This window comes from Pungitius pungitius, chromosome 1 (genome assembly GCF_949316345.1).
Source record: "Pungitius pungitius chromosome 1, fPunPun2.1, whole genome shotgun sequence".
Classification (NCBI taxonomy): domain Eukaryota; kingdom Metazoa; phylum Chordata; class Actinopteri; order Perciformes; family Gasterosteidae; genus Pungitius; species Pungitius pungitius.
Genome location: NC_084900.1, coordinates 12,842,220 through 12,861,796, shown reverse-complemented (window position 1 = coordinate 12,861,796; position 19,577 = coordinate 12,842,220). Strand labels below are relative to the sequence as shown.

General features: G+C 43.4%; 2 protein-coding genes and 1 long non-coding RNA gene across 4 annotated transcripts; 2 read left to right on the top strand and 1 right to left on the bottom strand.

The window, feature by feature from the left end:
- Window positions 1-106: 106 nt before the first annotated feature.
- On the top strand, window positions 107-4,499 carry uxt (ubiquitously-expressed, prefoldin-like chaperone). Its single transcript, XM_037479754.2, has 6 exons — window positions 107-241; window positions 3,095-3,176; window positions 3,319-3,383; window positions 3,539-3,646; window positions 3,834-3,897; window positions 4,004-4,499. Exons 1-6 carry the CDS (start codon window positions 108-110, stop codon window positions 4,040-4,042), a joined length of 492 nt encoding a protein of 163 aa, XP_037335651.1. The 5' UTR covers window position 107; the 3' UTR covers window positions 4,043-4,499.
- LOC119222827 (uncharacterized) lies at window positions 3,184-5,186 on the bottom strand. 2 transcript variants are annotated; one of them, XR_005120833.2, is made up of 3 exons: window positions 5,047-5,186; window positions 3,485-3,608; window positions 3,184-3,376 (listed from the first exon to the last, which is right to left on the bottom strand). It is a non-coding gene; the product is annotated as an uncharacterized LOC119222827 (long non-coding RNA). The 2 variants fall into 2 exon arrangements; XR_005120834.2 differs by having other exon boundaries at window positions 3,185-3,376; window positions 3,498-3,608.
- A 353-nt stretch (window positions 5,187-5,539) lies between these two features.
- elk1 (ETS transcription factor ELK1) lies at window positions 5,540-19,540 on the top strand. Its single transcript, XM_037479750.2, has 11 exons — window positions 5,540-5,681; window positions 8,183-8,391; window positions 10,172-10,357; window positions 10,485-10,649; window positions 11,054-11,200; window positions 11,271-11,603; window positions 11,682-11,802; window positions 12,587-12,732; window positions 12,822-12,905; window positions 13,005-13,106; window positions 16,128-19,540. The coding sequence occupies exons 1-11, from the start codon at window positions 5,657-5,659 to the stop codon at window positions 16,224-16,226; spliced, it is 1,617 nt and encodes a 538-aa protein (XP_037335647.1). The 5' UTR covers window positions 5,540-5,656; the 3' UTR covers window positions 16,227-19,540.
- Window positions 19,541-19,577: the final 37 nt, after the last annotated feature.

Genomic DNA, 19,577 nt, shown 5'->3' with positions numbered 1-19,577 from the left:
CACATCCGGGGCAGCTCGATATTTACGTCAGGCTTCCAGCGTGCTTACCGTTTGTAAGAAAGTGAACGTAACGTCGTCAGTAAGAGATTCACCGGTTACCGGAGTTAATGTTGCTCACGGAACCGGAAAAAAACACAGACACGATGTATCCGCCTGATGATGCTAATGCTAATGCTAACCTGGACCAGAAGGTTGTGCAGTATGAAAACTTCATAAATGAAGTTCTGAGGAGAGACTTACAGTAAGACACACACTTACCCTCTCTCTCTCACACACACACACACAAACATTGACTCACACGCATGCACACGCTGTGTTATTTTATTGCTGAAGTGAAACAGTTAATAATCGGCAGGCATTACAGGGCTCTATTCCCCGTACGTGGTTCAACTAAGTCGATGAAATATCCCAATATCCAACTCAAAATAACCAGATGATTGAAGTCGGGCTATTTTGACGCGAGGAACGTAAGGAGCCTCCAGCAGCTCTTCTGCTGTTCGCTAATAACAGCAGTAAAGCAGCTAGCAAGACTAAACACACGTTATTATTTACTCGACAAATAGATTCTTATGTGTTGTACTTTTTAATCCTGTCATATACAGTAGTCTAATGCGCTTGTGCATATACTGGGTTATACGGTAGTTGGTGTGATGCCTGTAAAAGGAGACACAGGGTGATCCATTAAATTAAGAAGCCTCTAATGCATTTATTTACAAATGCCATTTTAAATTCATCTCAAAATTCTGGTATATAGGGACATCAGGTGTTTTGAGACAGCATAAGGAAAACGCATTTTACCTCTTGTCTTGAAAAGGCTATGGTAAAGTTAGGTGTGATAGTGCATTGCTTAGGAAGCATATAACTAAAGCCACATGACATAACGCAGGTGACATCACACAGGTGTGTGGTCAGCCTCAACAGGAAGCAACCCTCTACAAAAATGTCCCAACATACCCGAATCCACCCTAGCACTTATTATTGTTCTTTTTTAGCTCTATTTAGATGTGGTGTATACGTGTACTTAACTTGCACTACAGTGATGGTAGTACTTTAATGAATAAGCTTCAAGTGAAAATGGGGGTCTGTATCGGAGCGTGTCTGAGTGTGAGAGTGTGTGCGTCTGTGAGTGTAGTATAGAGAACAAGTTCTGACGTTAAAACAAATCCTGTTAAATTTTCTGATTCGTATTTGTTTGTTTTTTATAAATTAATATGTTCAAGGAGCAACCTGTACATATATTTGCAATGTGAATTTGGAGTTTTGTTTTAGAATAAAGGGTTGGCAATTAAAGCTTTTTAATGCTGTTTTTAATTTCCAGATTCATCGATTATCAAAGTAATCGTTAGATGCAGCTCTACTTGCTCTACTTAGTATGTAGCAGCATTAATCACTATATTATACACATAAAATATTGGGTTAATTACCATTAATGTAGAGATACAGAAGAGGTTCAGGTGCATCTTCAATTTTATTTATAGTGATGTTTGTTCATTTAACCTGGATGACGACTACCACTCTGATTATTGAGCCTCTTGATGTTTGAGTAACAAAAAGACAAATGGTGGGTGTGTGTGGAATTTAGTCAAATATGAACTGTTTAATTGTGTTACTGCATTCAACCGTCTCTTACTTTATGAAACCATTATAAAGCAGTGTGATGTAACAACAGGGTCGAGTTGGGCAAACGGGTCACTGGTGCTCTCTGCCCGCTGCTGCAAGCGACAAACATATTTGCGACATATTAATGTCAGTGAGGAACTGCCGTACGTGGATAAAAATATCAAAACCAACAAAATTCTAAAAACTTTTTTTTTAATTGCACACGTCATAATGGTAGGGGAAACACTGCAGTGTGTGAGACACTGATGCTCGGCTGCAGCGTGTGGTGTTTGTCACATAACGTTACTGCTCCAGGTCTTCTTGTACAGAAATGATTCTATCTTCAGCATCGATGGCGCTCGTACAGAAAAGGATGTCATAACGGATCTTTGTGATGTCGTAGAACTCCCTTTATTAAAGCAATAAGGTACGAGAGGCTGTACTTTATCGTCCAATAATGTAACAGTTCGAGGGTGTAGTGAGGCAACCCTCGGTTACAATGTTGAAGATAATGTAGTGCCTCAAGTACCTTATTGCTTTCATAGTGTATAGCATGTAAACGCACCATCTCATCCACCTTAATTGTCCGGTTGCGAAAGCTCGCTTTGCCTCAAAATGATAATTTGTGGGATTTCCGGGGGGGTTTCTGGCGATCTCCACCGAGCTAAAAGCTAAAATGTCAACTAACGTTTGCACAAAATCCAATGTGTTACTTTGAGTGCACAGTGATATGGAAAAAAAGAGTACTTATTGTCTGTATTGAACTGACGTGCAAAGCAGATAAGATTCAAGGTTTCAATTTGCAACTGTGTCTGAAGAAGGGAGGGTGAGTCAACTTGTTCTCACAACAAATGCTCAAACAAAGGAACATTTCATACGTGCCACTGAGGATGGCCTTCACATTGTGTATAAAAGCTCTGCGTTTTCACTTCTCGAAGACGCCATCTCCACAGAGCACCGTAATACGTGCCTGTGTATCTGACCTCCTGCTTGCAAGCAATAGATGGACTTTCTGCAACTTTCGTCATTCATCAAGACTCTGTTTTATGAACTTAGAAACAAATCATTCTCTTCTCCCGAACTTTTATTGAAATATTCCACAATACTCAACCAATCAGAACGATGGATTTCATTTACCTGTGTTATAAAAAAACGTTAATCTCACTGATATCACTACTTCATCACTGAGGAAGAGAGCTGCCTTTTTCCTGGGGAGTGGTGAACTAATCCAGCTGACTTAAGTTAGCCTTCTCCGGAGCAGGTTCACGTTTTTGGATGTTGCTATGGTGATCAAACCCACTTTGGGCTACCGAAAAGCCTGATCTACATCAGCTTATCCTGAAAATTATCAAGCTAACTCCGTTATCCAGGTATGAGGAACGGGGCCCTGGTTTCAATTCGGTGTTTCCCCAACCACTGAAAACACTTGAATATGTCCTTCTGCGTGGACAGAAAGCACCGGCAGACAGACTGATGATGACGAGTGTCTCCACAGGAAGGTGTTGGAGCAGAGAGATTCAGTCTATGAAAAGATTTCTCACTACCTCCAGTTGAAGAACTCTATCCAGAGTCTGCAGGTAAAACTATGATGAACATTTAGGATGTCTTCTTACCTCAATGATTCAATATCTTACTAAATGAAGAAAAACATCTGTTTAATAGAATTTGGGGAAAAGAATCTTTTTAATCAAAGTTCTCTCTGTACATATGTCCCTGCAGCATTCCGGTTCTCAGCTGAAGACTGATGTTGATCTCGGCTGTAACTTCTTCGTCCAGGCTGAAGTGTAAGCCATTGATCGGGCAGAGACAGAATGACTTTAGCATTAGATAAACACTCGTCGACTTCTTCCAGCTGATCAAAACCAACAGAAAACATGCTATCGACCTTAAATCATTACCCAGAAGCCTCTTCTTTTTCTTCTTCTTCTTCTTCTGTCAGGGAGGACTCGTCCAGGATCTTTGTGGCGGTCGGTTTCGGTTTCTTTGTGGAGATGACCCATGACGAGGCTCTGCGATTTATTGAGAAGAAGACGAGTCAGCTCACTGCGTCAGTTCTTTTACTTACTCTTAGATCAACTTTACTTACTTACTTTACTTTAGATCAACTTTACTTGCTTAGTTTCTGTCGATAACGTTTAGTGAAAAGATGAACTAACCTGGTGTGTTAGCTCGATGCTAGCTGAGTCCCTTACTGTGAGTGAGGGAAGCTAACAGTGCTAACTTTGTGTTTTTAGCTTCACAGAGCAGCTCACCAAAGACTCTGCTAAGATCAAAGCCAACATCCGCATGGTGATCGAGGTTAGCGAGTTGTCATCTTCATCTTCGATACTAACAAGCAATACTAACAAGCAATACTTATAAAATGCTTCTCTTCCTCTTCCCTCCGATTCTACCTCATCTTTAGGGTCTGAGGGAGCTGCAGGGATTGACAGACATTCTCTAAACCCATCCTTCAGGACGTGTTCACCATGGCGATGTGATACTGTGGTCTGTGACAGAATCTCAGAAGGACCAAGAGTCTGCATGGGGAGAGTCTGAGTCACAAATCATTATTGTGATCAGAGACTTTTTCCTTTGATGAATGTGATTCTGGGTGGAAGTATCCGTGGACCTTGGATGTTTTTTTTTTTTTAATTATTGTTTAGTATTATTAATAATATTCACTCTGTTGATGGTTTGATAACAAGAAAATATAGCTATAAATGAGATGTTGAATTCAGATGTTTTGGCAACAACTCAGAGCCTGTTACCTTGGAAACTGATGCTGAAAAAAATGATTGAAGCAGCTGAGCGATGACTGGAAATAGACTCACACATGTAGGTATTTGTGTGTGTATATATATACATATATTTATATTTCTGAGAGGGAGAAATATGAGTCATATTAAACACTCTAAATATACAATATTCAGATTCTACATTTTTTCTTTTTTAATTGCTGATTTTATTCTTTGTCCATTGTTTTAAAATTACCTGGTTTTATTGTAGGGTAAAATCTAATCTATCAAACTACTTTAATTTTGAAATACTTGTTTGTTTGAGTGCCTTGCTCAGCAAGGGGCATCTGCACATTCCTCCTGTTAGAGGAAAGCCTCCACTAAACAGCAGTATGTTAGCAAGTAAGTAAATAAAAAAGTATAAAGTACGTGAGTATGTTCAAAAGTATGATACTGGATAGTGGATCAACAAACAAAAAAGAGACATGTGTTCAACAATAAGATCAAATCAAGTACTACAATATTGTTTTTTATAAAGTAAATCAATACAAATACTATTATTTTGAAATTGATCATCGGAAGTGTGGTTCCGTGAACGCCGGCTAATTTCATGCAGGTAAAAAGTAGCGAGGAGGCGTTCTGCTCCAAACAGGAAGAAACCGGCAAAACACACCGAATTCGCGGACGACTCGCTTCGTTAAACCGACACAAACAACCGGGAGCATCTTACGGTTGGCTTTCTGTCCGTGTCGGAGGTCTCTGGACGGTTTCCGGTGCACTCTTAAGTCCGCAGTGAGCAGCACTGTACGGGGGCCGAAGTGTGGTGGGGGTGGGCACAGGGGGCTGTCAGTGCAGCAGGCTAGGCTAAACCGAACCAACGTTACGGTAGCTGGTTAGCACGTTATGCTATACCTAATCTGACAGGATGAGACAAGAGCGCGTTAGCCTGCTAGTGTTACTGTTGCGAGTTAGCTAATTAGCTACTTAAGCTAATCAGCTGCGAGCGCTGCTGAAACAAACTACATGTCAAACTCCCCTCCGGTCGGTGTGCGTCGTTTCCCAGAGCTGAACTTTTAAGTGTGTCCATTAGCATTAGCATTAGCATGGAGGCTCCGCAGCCTGGCAACGGCTGCAGCGGCAGCCCGGAGCGGTTACATAACAACGGCGGGGCGCGCGAGAAGCTGCGGAACGTCACCTCATTGGACCGGCTCTGACGGCTGACCGCAGCTCCGACGACACCCCCCCCCCCCCCCCCCCCCCACACACACACACACACACACAGGTAACACAACAAGAGGCAGCATGGAGAATGTTTGCTAGGACACAACACAGGACGTAAGATGGAGTCCAACCCGCTGATTAACGGTGAGAGACGGTGCTGTGTTTACATGCTGCAGGTGTTTGTGTGTTTTCTGTGCAGAATGGAGGGAAGCATCGGCATAGCAACAGGTGTGTGTGTGGAAGCTGCTGAGGCCTGCTGCAGTTTGTGCATGTTTTTTGCGTCTGTCTGTTTGTGTTTATGCGTGTGTGTTTACATGTGTGTAGAAGCTGGTCTGGAGGCTTGTGACATTTCATCTCAACCTCTTTGAGGTCATGATGTCACACCTCCCTATATCACAGCTGACTTCTTCCTGTAGAGTTCCCCCTCTCTTCTGTTTTTTGTTCAATAAATAATATACATAATGGGTTTATTATTGACCCAAAGCACACATTTGGATCAATACATTTATATCAACAGATCACATGATTCATTGAGTAACAGATGAACAGTTGATCAAACTGAACGGGGACTGAACACAATGATCGATCACCCAGAGTGACAGGGGACGTGAAGTGGTCAGAGCTTCGTCACCACAACAATAAAACACCTCGTTGGCGTCTGAGAGAAAAGTATAGATTCTTGGGGAAGATTTTTGCCTCAGAGGGCTTTACAGTCTGTACATGTGGGATATCCTCCATCCCAAAACACTCCCATCGACACAGGAAACCCCCCCCAAAAAACGTCATATTCTATTTGAAGAATATTGTGTTATTGAAACATTTCCAAGAACTCAATGTTATTAAATTCTTAAGTCAATATGTTTTATATTAGCGTTTAGCCTCCCAAATTAAAGAGATAAATCCTCAGATCAGCTGAAGTCCCTTTAAGCAGGGTAATCGTTCCCTGGTTACCGATGATGAGAGGTCCGTCACCATGACGATGTTTTCCATGGTGTCTGATAAGTTGGTGGTGTGGACCAGCGATGCGCTAGAGGATCTTTGGCATGCTTGGACTAGGACTAGGACTACTACCAACATCTGGATGTGTTCACAGAGGCTGTAACTTCGGCTTCTGTGAGGACAGCTGTGTACCATCATGCACCAGGTTGAGCTATAACAACGACAAACCCTGGTTCACAGCGGAACTCAGAAAACTACGATTGCAGAAGGATCAGGCATTTAGGAGTGGGGACAAAGACTTGTACACAGAGTCTAAATACAGGTTTAGCAAGGCGGTGAGAGACGCTAAACGACTGTACTCTGAGAGACTCCAACGTCAGTTCTCAGCTAATGACTCTGCTTCAGTTTGGAGAGGCTTTAAACACCTCAAAAACTACAAGCTGAAAACCCCCCACTCCATGAATGACATCAGCCTGGGAGACGAGCTGAATGAGTTCTACTGCACATGTCCTGACTCCATCCCCCACAATTCCACCCTCTACGACGCCCTCCTGGACCCCCTGCAGTTCGCCTACAAAGCCAACTGGTCTGTAGACGACGCTGTCAACACGGCCCTCCACTTCGTCCTCCAGCATCTGGACGTCTTCTGCTCTACCTTCGAACCCAACATCCCGTCTCTGTTGTAGGACAAACCTTCTCAGCTGCACGTGCCCGACTGTGTGTGGATCACTGACTTCCTGTCCGACAGGACGCAGCACGTCAATCTGGGGAAGTCTCTGCCTCTCGGACCATCAGCACCAGTTCCCCCCAAGGCTGAAGACAGTGGAGATGAATGTGGACTTGTTAACAACAGGCTAACACGCTAACTGCTGGCCAGTTGTGCGCAATTTGGCCAGCAAGAGGTGAACAGCTGTTCGGGTAGCCGCGGCCGTTTTCGGGTTCAATGAATGAATGCGTTTACTTGAAAAAGCAATACTGTGATATACCGGTATACCGTTTAGAACGTTTCCTAATACAGTGATAGGGATTTTTGGCCATACCGTACAGCCCTACTTTGAGCCCCTTCCATCTGGCAGGAGGCTGTGGTCCATCAGGACTAAGACCTCCCGCCACACAAACCGTTTCAGGCTCATCAACAGAGTCCCCCAAAGACTCTGACATCTCACCGGCCATCCCTTCACACTCCACATGCACATACACATTCACTTGTCACTTTCTGTTCCCTAGTGCACTTTTAACTTATTTTTAAATTTCTCTTGCACTCACACATGTTCTCTTGTAGTCCATAGTCTTACTGTCTGCTGTTATGCACCAACCGCCTAGTCAAATTCCTTGTGTGTCTGACGTATTTTGGTAATAAATGTTCCTGATTATGAGGCTAATTAACATCAGCTAATTGATGTGTTTATTCATCAGTTAGGATGTGGCATGTGTACAGACTGTAAAGCCCTCTGAGGTAAATTTGTGATTTGGGGCTATACAAAAAAGTTAATTGAATCTTCACAGGATATTCAGCACTTTTCTACCCGTGACGAGCAGGGGACTTCTCTCTTGATTTATTCTCTCAGTAAACATAAGTTTATGGTTTTAATCTCTACTTTAAAGTCTTCTTCAATACAGCATGATGTTCATGGCGATGTGCTCTTCCTTATCTCAGTCGCAGTATTTATGATAGAGAACTGGTCCCTCTGCCTCTCTGTCCTTAGCTATGGACCCCTCCGTCACGCTGTGGCAGTTCCTGCTCCACCTACTGGAGGACCAGCAACAGCATCACCTGATCTCCTGGACAGGAAAGGATGGAGAGTTCAAGCTGCTGGACGCTGAGGAGGTGGCTCGCCTCTGGGGCCTCCGCAAGAACAAGCACAACATGAATTACGACAAGCTGAGCCGGGCCCTCCGGTACTACTATGACAAGGTAGTATCAGTAGTACTACTGGTGATACTAGAGCTGTGTCTCGTTTGGTGGGCTCCATCCTCCTGAGGAACTGGCCTTCTGGTCTACGTGGGCCAGGTCCCCCAACAACTGAATCTGAACCAAGCGGTCCCTGAAATGGAGACTTCCTTTTTGCGATATAGCTCTGCCACTCCCGTTGCCTAGCAACCTGCTGCGCTTGAAGGTAAAAGCCTTAGAACCCTGGAAACCCCGTAGATTTCATTTCATGTAGGAAGATATGCTTCACCTTTGGAGCATGATAGATTTCAGGCTCAGAGAAGAACACTCACCTTAAATACAAATCGGTTAAGTAATATTGCAATCTTAAGGCAGAAGAAATCAATCAATACAGTCAATAAAATCCACCGCAGCAAACACATTCATTAACTTGTATGCACAGAATTTATTTCTTGCACATGAGCTACTTTAACTGTAACTTAAGATATTACAGAATATGTCCAAGCTACAGAAGCTGAATGTCACCTCACACATGGTTCTCCTTCAGCTTGATGCTTTCTCCTGCTCCATAAAACACAAATAAATGTAATGTTTATAATCACAAAACAAAGGGAGCAAAGCAAGTTCAGTTTCTTTGTGTATTCTCGCAATTTGTAACATTACTGGACTATTTAGAAAACTATGAAATGTTTTATGTGTATTCTAAAAACTCCCACTTCCCCTTGCTGTCGGCTCATCTGTCTCCACCCTGAATAAATTCAATTTAATTCAGCCGAATCCTAAGATGGATCAATTGTGTCTCTGAATTGCCGCTTGGAGACCTGCATTCTTCAACCGCATTCGGAGGAGCCAAAGTGACAAATGCATCCTTCATCCATCCATGAGGGTGCAGCCAACCAAATGAGACATATCATAGGACAGTGGTTCCCACACACACACACATGTATCGAAAAATATAATAAAATAATACCAAATAGTAAAGCTAGGGCACTATATCAAATGGTGAGGGAATGGTGAGATTGCTTGTTAGTGATGAAGATGACGACTCGCTAACGTCAATCACAGCGTTCGCTTTGATCTTAGCAGAGTCTTTGGTGAGCTGCTCTGTGAAGCTAAAAACACAAAGTTAGCTTCCCTCACTCACCGTAATGGACTCAGTCAGTTCATCTTTTCACTAAAGGTTATCGACGGAAACTAAGCAAGTAAAGTTGATCTTTCATTCTTACTCTTCTGAAAACCACAGAAGAAGAAAAGCGGAAAAAAGAGAAGACTGACAAGAAGTAAAAGAACTGACGCAGTGAGCTTACTCGTCTTCGTGTTGCATCATCTCCACAAAGAAACCAAAACCGCCACCAAGATCCTGGACGAGTCCTCCCTGACAGAAGAAGAAGTAGAAGCCGAGGCTTCTGGGTATTGCCTTTAGATCTAACATGTTTTCTATGATCAGCTGGAAGAAGACAGGAAGTCCTGAATGATCTCAAACCTGATGGCAACACGGCCATGCAAGGCATATCTGTCCCTCTTCACAGGAAGAGAGGCCCCGTGTGTCGAGTCTTTAAATACTGACAGCAGACAGCCTGAAGCCTACCGAACTAAAGACACTTGGAAACCAAAGCTGACGATTTAGGTGTATGTACTTATTTTAGAAAGTTTATACATCACAAAACAAAGATACTACCTCAATGTTCATAGGGGCAATTGCCAAAAAAGGTTTGGGAACCACTGTACTATGAAATGTCAGTCATTCATATCAGTAGTACTGTATATTTGTAGTACTCATAATGAATGTATTTGCATCCCTCAGAACATCATAAAGAAGGTGAGCGGTCAGAAGTTTGTCTATAAGTTTGTGAGTCAGCCCGACCCCGCAATGCATGATGGGATACGTAACGTAGACCAAGGCCAGAGGATGGACACCGCCGACCCCATCAGCCAATCAAAATGCCCAGGGGGCGTGGCCTCACCCTATACATCAAAGGGCTTACCCCAGGTACCCGTCTCTCTGTCTCCATTCGGTCGCTCTATCGATCACTTATTGAACAATCTGTGTTATTGAACCAGGCTCTATTGACACCGTATGGATATCAGGTATTGATTGATCTCTTTTATTGATCCAGCGCTCGTCACCCAGCTCCCAAAAAAGCTCCCGTAACGACTACATGAAGTCCGGCCTCTACTCCACCTTCACCATCCAATCGCTGCAATCTTCGCCCGGCCCACAGCCAATCAAAACAGAGTTGCTGCCGCTGCTGCAGCAGGATTCCGCCTCCAAGGCCAGAGCGGTGAGGGGTCGCCGATGGTCGAGTTCACACCAGTAAAATGATGGTGGTCAATGGGTCTTTATTTATTGCGTTATTGCAATTTTCCGACCAGCTTCTTACTGCGCTGATCAAACATTTTGATTGTTGGTCAGAGAGACACAGACCTGCCGCTTCATCCATGTGAATCCATCATGATTTATGTATTAAAAGTACATTTTGTAGGTGGGTTTGATCTCTCGTAGCTATTAGTTCTCTTGGTGAATAAAAAGAGCCCTGCAAAAAAAGTCATCAACCAATCAGGTCATAAGAAATGAACATATTCCATACATTTCATGTTTATGAGAACTTTATTACTCCTTTCAATATCTGAGACGAACAATTGTCCTCTTCTGTCCTACTCCCATCCCCCCTCCTGCTCCTCTCAGGTGTGTGTACAGGCAGAGTCCACGTCGCCCCCGTCAGGAGGAGGAGCAGTTGAGTCCTCCCTCCAGGTGATTGTGACTCACCCGTCTCCCTGCGAGAGCCCAGCTCTAAGCCCACAGATACCAGTCAGCACCACCAGCCAATCCGAGGTCAGCTCCGCCCCCTGTGTGGTCACCCAGTTCCAAACTGGTGTTAAGCTAGTTTCTTCTCCTCTCCCAGAATCCTCTTGGTCCTCCAGTGGGCGAGCCTCCTCAGATTTTCCTCACCAGAGTGGGAGATCCGTCCTCCCTCATCCCCCTGGGGGCTGCTGGGCGGGTCGGGAGTCCTTTGCCTCCCCCACACGTGTTGATGGGCCCCCAGCAGGATGACTTTGGGGGGGCCACCAACCACCCTCCCGTCTTTGTCATCATCAACTCTCCTCCTAACCATCAGCAGTGTGCTCCTCCCTTGGTCATCCCTCCCCCCGCCCCCATCGCCATCAAGGAGGAAAACCTGCTGTCGGAGGAGGAGCTGCTAGGGATGGTGTCTCTGGAGGAGAGACGGGTGGAGGAGGTCAGAGGAGGAGGTGTAGGTTCCTGCTGATTCCTCCTTTCAGACTGATTACTAATGACACCTCTGCTCCTCCTCCAGGTCCCTCAGCTGATCTGTGGCCCTGGAGATCCAGAGCCCTCCCTCACCATCACAGAGAGCCCGCCGCCTCCGTGCATGGAGCCCGGGGTCGTAGGGCAGCCAGGGCAGGACACGCCCACAGGTGATTCTACTTCGCAGCTTACCTATATTCTGCGATAAGTCAATGTATTGCATATCACAACGGCCTAATAATATACACTCACCTAAAGGATTATTAGGAACACCTGTTTAATTTCTCATTAATGCAATTATCTAATCAACCAATCACATGGCAGTTGCTCCAATGCATTTAGGGGTGTGGTCCTGGTCAAGACAATCTCCTGAACTCAAACTGAATGTCAGAATGGGGAGGAAAGGTGATTTAAGCAATTTTGAGCGTGGCGTGGTTGTTGGTGCCAGACGGGCCGGTCTGAGTATTTCACAGTCTGCTCAGTTTCTGGGATTTTCACGCACAACCATTTCTAGGGTTTACAAAGAATGGTGTGAAAAGGAAAAACATCCAGTATGCGGCAGTCCTGTGGGCGAAAATGACTTGTTGATGCTAGAGGTCAGAGGAGAAGGGGCCGACTGATTCAAGCTGATAGAAGAGCAACTTTGACTGAAATAACCACTTGTTACAACCGAGCTATGCAGAAAAGCATTTGTGAAGCCACAACACGCAAAACCTTGAGGCAAACATTTCTAAAGAATGCTTTCAGCACCTTGTTGAATCAATGCCATGTAGAATTAAGGCAGTTCTAAAGGCGAAAGGGGGTCAAACACCGTATTAGTATGGTGTTCCTAATAATCCTTTAGGTAAGTCTATAATAACATTCGCACTATGTCACAGTAAAGGTTATAATAATTCAGTTGATTCTGATTCTCTCGCTAAGTAGAGCTTGACATCACTTCCTGTTTTAACACAGAGCCTACCGCCCCCCCGGTGACCTCCTGCTCCTCGACAGGGCCTCCTCCTGTGACCTCCGATGCTGCTCCTTCGAAACCCAAGAAGCCTCGCGGCCTGGAGCTGCCCTCCTCACCCTCCCTCCCCCACGGCCTCTCCCTGGATAAGGTTCATGGACAGGGTCATGTGACCTGATCAATGGATAACGTAGAATGAGCCGCAACGGGTGTGACATTACTTCCTGTTTCCGCCCCCAGGTGAATGCTGCTGTGAACAGTCTCCTGAATCCTGGATCAGCAACCAACAGCCTGACGCCCTCCGTCATCACCTCCCATGCCCTGGTGTGTGTTTGTGTGTGTGTGTGTGTATGTGTGTGTGTGTGCGCGCGTGTTTATGTGCGTGCGTGTGCATGTTCTAATGACTCATTGTGTGTGTTACAGACCCCAGTCCTCCTCACTCCTACTCCTCTCCCCTCCACCATACACTTCTGGAGCACCCTGAGCCCTATCGCGCCTCGCTCTCCAGCCAAACTGTCCTTCCAGGTAATAGTCTCTGCCCAGCTCTGTAATAGATCAGCTTTGTGTTTGTTACACTTTGTTGGCTCCTTCTGGTTCAGATGAGAAAAACAGGCCAATGTTATATAACCCTAACACCTAACCCTATATATATATATGGTGTAAGACGCAAATTTCAGTGCTCCTGCAGAACCGGCACTATTTTGATTAAAAAACAGCTCCTAATACAGAAATACCAGCCTAAAATCTCACGAGGACACCTTAAAAGCTGTGCAAACTACGTTGTTTTAAATGGCCTAAAAATATAAATATAGATCCGGCTCTGGCTCATCAGGGTTAGCTACAAAAACCCACGAGGCAGAGCCCCCCAGAAGAGTGCGCTAGCTGAAGCAATACAGTCCAAAATTGCTAAAAACACGACGCTATCCAAACAGAAGACTACATGAAAGTCGACATACAAAGAGCAGCTATTCAACATCAACATGCTACTATAACCAGCCTCCAAAGACAGATCCCAACTTTAACAGGCCGATGCGAGGATATGGAAGGGAGAATGAGACTTTGTCATATCTGAATAGCCGGCATTCAAGAACAACCAGACTCCCATTCCCCGAAAACAGTTTCCAGTTATTAAAGAAGCCCTATAGATGGACCAGGACATAAAGATCGACCGATCGCACCGCAAGTTTGCCACCAGGAAACCAGGGGACCGCGAGAAAGCACGAGTGATCATCGCTAAACAACACAATGACAGAGATGCAGTGGAGATTCTGAGGAGAGCCCGAGACAGCAGCGCTGGTCTACAACGACAACCGGATCGCTATCTTCCCAGACTACACACCCGGCTGCCAAAGCCAGAGCCGCGTTCACAACCATACGGAAGACTCTACGAGGGAAGAAGTGAGTCCGCTACGGCCTACTGTACCCAGCCAGACTTCACACAATAAGGACGAGGAGTTTCTGGATCCCAGCAAAGCCAGAAGAAGGTTCTCCCATCTACTGAGGCTGCTGACTAAATGCATCCTTACCAATACTGTTAACCACAATAAGGTCTGACCAGTGACTTTTGCAATTTCACATATTGGCATATAATTATTTCCAACATTAATTTTATATGTGAAATATTTATATAATTATTTATTTATTATAACACTCGAATTGCACCTGAGAAGGGAAAAGGAACATTTATCTCAAAGCTAATATTTTCAATTTCGGGGGGGGGGGGATTAGTGATGTGTTGGTTGGGTTCAGCCGCCACATGGACATTTTTTCACAGTAAAAGAAATATGTGTGTGTGTTGTCATAGCGATTATGTAAGTCACTCTTGATTATTATGCAACAGTGATTTATCTCATTTACAAAATTTAAATGAGATAAATCAAGTTTTCTGGTGACGGAAGCCAGCGTTTTGAGACACACGCACTTCAATCAGTTCACACGCCACATCTTGAGAAGACAGTGTTAAACCGTCTCGGCCACCGTACGTTTGTTACTAAGCAACAAAGAACGCGCGAGAACATGTGATAGGTGGAGGCTTTTGATAGAACTGCACAGGGAAGGTGAAGGATGTGGCGGCACAGAGCAGGTGGAGGAAAACTTGGAGGACAGACACAAGAAACAAAGACTGGTCATGAAACCCAAAGATAAAGAGGAGAGAAAGAGAAAGAACTGTGAGAGTCGAGTTGAGAACGGTTGGTTCATGATCCAGCCCAAAAAATAATGTATTTCACCGATTGTAGGACGTTAAGGGGTCTATTGTTGGGACCAGCCATTTCACAGTGGAAACAATAAAGGACAAAAGACAACAAAGTGTTGCGTTTAGGTCAGTGGAAGTCGGTGGAATTTTACACCCTTGCAAATATGTTGAATTACCTTGTAAATGAATGCTTGTTAAAAGCCAAATCCTTTCATTTAATTTTTTTTCACATGTCATCTATATTAGCTCACACAAACACTTCATCCCTTTGTTCCTGGCCCCTCTGTCAAATTTTAGAACCCATTGTGGCCCGCCAGTCAAAGAGTTTGCCCACCCCTGCTATAGAACTATCCTAGGAGGCATAGGCCTAACCATTGGGGGGGGGGGTCGTGTCCCCCCCAATATACAGCAGAAAATATGTAAAATATTTATGGATCTGTCTCTCGGCTCGTTGGTTCTCGCACATCGCTGCCGGCATCTTTCTCTCCAACGTTTCACTGCGCAACAAACTGGACCAACTCCAGCTGCTGGTGAGGAGAGACAGATACTTTTCTACATCCTCCATGTTGAGCTTCATGGAGACCTGGCTCTATGGATCGATACTGGACTCCGCGCTCCGGCTGGCGGGCTTCAAGCTGCTCAGTGTGGACTGCAACACGGAGCAAGACAAAGGGTGGAGGAATCTGCTTCTACTCCAACAGCAGCTGGTGCAACGACGTAACAGTGATCCAACAACACTGTTCTCCTGATGTGGAATCTTTATCTTTATCATTAACTGTAAACCCTTTTACTCCCCCTTGAGTTTGCTTCATTCATCTTGGTCAGTGGCATTAAATAGAATACAGGTGGACTCTATCTACTAATTATGTGACAGATCTTTTTGAGGTGATTTACAGTAAAGAGGGTGAATACTTTATTTTAACACTTTTCAGATTTTTATTTTTAAATCTTTTTTAAATCCCTGTAATCTTTCCCCCAACTTCCAGTTGATGGACCATTTTCTTTTGTTACATTTGTAAAATCCCAATTTAATACATCTGAATCTATGGTTATACCATGACAAGATGTATAAAAGTCCAAGGAGGTGAATACTTATGCAAGGCATTGTGTGTATATGTGTGTTTGTATGTATATCATTTGATGACTTTATGAAATGGATTCTTTTTTTGATCCCTTATCTCCATCAGTTTGACATTTAGAACCATTACAACGGTTTTAATGCTCCTCAAACACACGCCTGATATAAATCTGTACATGTGTTCAGGGATTGTCAGTAAACCCTAAAGAAGCTGTTTCAAATGGACTTCTCTCTGTCTCTCTCCCCTCCCCCCTCCCCCCCTTCTGACCTCTAGTTTCCCACTAATGGCAGTAATCAGATCCACATCCCGGCTCTGAGTGTGGATGGTCTCTCTACCCCTGTGGTTCTGTCCCCTGGCACCCAGAAGTCATGAGTCCCCTCCGTAGGTGCGGAGGACAACTGGATCTCAAGTCCAACCAGGAACCACGTTGTTGCTTTGGGGAGATTTGATTGGTGAAGTCACAGGAGAAAATAACTTCTTCCTCTCCTGTAGTGAGAAGAACGGATGTTTCTCTGGAACCCTGAATGCATCATGAGAAGTGGACCAGACAATTTTTTCTTCTTCTGCGGATGCTGAAACGGGCGTAAGGGGCGTTTCTTCCGGTCGCTGGATTATTTATTGGCGAGGAATTTTTCCTGGAATTATTGATTTCCTGACCTTTGAAAATGAGCTTCGTAAATATTCTTGAGGAGGTCTTTTTTATTTTGCTCTTTACTCTCTGTTTTTATAAGAAAATGTTTATTTATATCCGTTTCCTGTTTCAAGCTGCGGGTATTTGAATGCGAATCATCATCGAGGCTCATGATTGGTCTCTACCCAGTGACTATAAAGTTATTTTGCTTCGCTCTCATTGGCCAATTTTTCAAGGCCCGCCTTTCTCTTCTTATGCATGCTTTGTTATTGGACTGGAGTCCACAGCACTGTTTTTGACCCAATCAAAAAGGAGGGATAATGATGATAGATTGTATATTTTCTAAAAGAGTTTTCAAATTTTTATTGATGAATGACTGCAGATCTTTTTAATTACAGAACATCAGTCTGTCTTTCCACGTTGTTCCTGAACGCATTAAACTTGTTTCAATGTTCCTCTGCAGTGATGTTGCCTCAAGTTGTCATAACAGCAATGCTTCACATTCAACCTGGGACAGAGCGACGTGAAGACCCGAAGACCTCAAGACGACCTCATGACCTACAGACAACCTGGACAGCTAAAGTCAAACAGAAGACCTTAAGACGACCTGGAGACCTAAAGGCAACTCGACACAACCTGAAGACCTTAAGACGACAGGAAGTCCAACCCACTGCTCCTGTTAAGTTGAGTAGATTGTGACAGCAGTTTTTATACAGTAACTTTCATCTGGACCCTGGAGACCTAAATACTGCCTTAGGACCTAAAGACGACCTAGACTTATGGACAACCTGGAGACCTAAAGACAACCTGAAGACCCAAAGGCAACTCGACACAACCTAAAGACCTTAAGACGACAGGAAGTCCAACCCACTGCTCTTGTTAAATTGAGTAAATTGTGAAAGCAGCTTTTCTACAGTAACTTTCATCTGACTGTTAAAGCTCCTCAGAAGTAGACCACTAGGTTTGATAGAAAGCCTGAGGACCAACAAATGGGAGGAGCTTATCAACTTGTGACAATGCTATTGAACAAAACATCCGCAAACACAAAGTCTTCTTTGAGACTGAAGCGGACTTGTTGCCGCCCTGCAGGTTCCTTATGAAGGTCCTCGCTACGACTAGTACTACGTACTAGAGGAACCTATTGTATTTCAAGGAATTATTTGTACTTTTACTCTGTTTGCCTTTTTGGGGGCTTTTTCAAATTCAAAAAGTTGTTAAGTTTGGCATGCATATCTGGACTGGTGAAAAATGTGAGAATTTTGGCGTATAAAGAAATGTCTCTATAGCGCCCCCTAGAAATTTGAAAAGTACCACAGTAGGCCAGTTTTTTCCCCGATGCCTCTTAGACATGCTCTACAAAAAAGTCAATCATGGTATGCAAATACGCCATTTATAATTTTGCCACACACATTTTTGTCCATTTCTCCTACTAAACGCTGTGTTACAAAATCTTCAGTGGATCGTTATTGGTTCCAAATCGTGTTGATATCTCATTGCTTTGAAATTAATCAGATCCCTCTCACTCAAATGTCAGAAAAGACCTAAGACCTTAATAATGTTAAAGATTAGGTTTGCAAAGCATCATTCCCAGCATCGACTGATTTGCAGGTGCAAGTTTAAAATTGTTTTCACAGTAAAAACATCTAAAATAAATTAACTTCTTCAGAATTCACAGTAGAAAAAGATTTAATTTCAGTCTTTTTAAAGTAGTTTCACAGGAATGAAAAAAATAACGTTTATGATTGAAATAAAACATCAGTAATATTCTTCTCTTCCAAAATTCTACTTGGTTCTCTGCAGATGTTTTCAGATCATTTTTGAGATTATATATATGGGTTAGGGGTTATATGGTATTCATTAATCACATTCAACCAGGTGACTGATCAGCTGTTTAAAAGGCTTTCATTTATGAGTATGCACACACATACATACCAATAAAGAATAGAATAATAAAGACTATGTTCATCCTCAGATCAGCTCCTGGCGGTGAGATTTCCCAGCCACTGCAGTGCCTGGAATGCATTACCGAGCCATCATGTCCCGACTGTTCTCTACTTTTACAGCATGACTTTATTTTTCTACCAGAGAAATGATTATATTGACTTCAAATAGACGAAGCCTTTAAGAAGAAGTAGTCATTTCCAGAGAAATTAGGAACTTTGGACACAGGTTTCTCAAACCAACGTCTTTCAGCGTCGACAAAACTTTTCTCTACAACGGCAGCATTCAAAAGAATGTAGTGGCTGAAGCCAGTCACTTCCTGTCATGTGGCGCCATAGATGGAGCGGAAGGTTTCCTGTGCTTTTATCATAGTTTCTTCATCTCTGAATGGCCTTTTTTCTTTCTTTCGCCAGTACAACATGAATAATGTCTTAATATTGTTTAGGACAACGTTGCATTATGGCTAGTCCATAAATGGAAATACACACAAAAAAATGATGTGCCACCTATAAGATTTTTTTTTTATTAACAAAGTTTAGAAGTACTGTGTTACCGTTGTAAAAGTAAAAATGCCACATTGTAGAAGTACTTGGTTAAAGTGGCACATTATTATTTTGCTTGTTGGTGTTTGATTGGTGGATAGTGATTTCACAGTGAAGCTCTCTGATTAGACGATGAACTAACATGGCTAAAAGTATGTGGACCCCCCCCATTCCTTCTTAAAGTGATCAAACTTATTGATCAGAGAGTTACTATGTGGTTAACATGTGTGAGGGTCCAACACATGCTTAACCTTCCATTTCAGGGTATGATGACTTCATTGTTAAAACCTGCTGTGACCTGATTGGTCGATATATTTTTTATTGAGTGTAAACATGAAACATCAATGTTATAAATACTATAATAATCTCAATATAATCTATAATATTTTGTCCGGCTGAGGAGTCTTAATGACGTCTTGTTTCTGTAGCCTAACGTCACTGTCATGCTTGGCCCTGCCCCTCCCCAGCTGTGATTGTTCGGGTGGGTTATTGATGTAAAGGGGCTTGCTTTTTATTTTTCTGAGAGTTCTACGTGTCATTTACTGGAAATATTAAAAGATATTATTTTGGGACTTTGTTTAATGAATCATTTCCAGAAAGACCAAACAC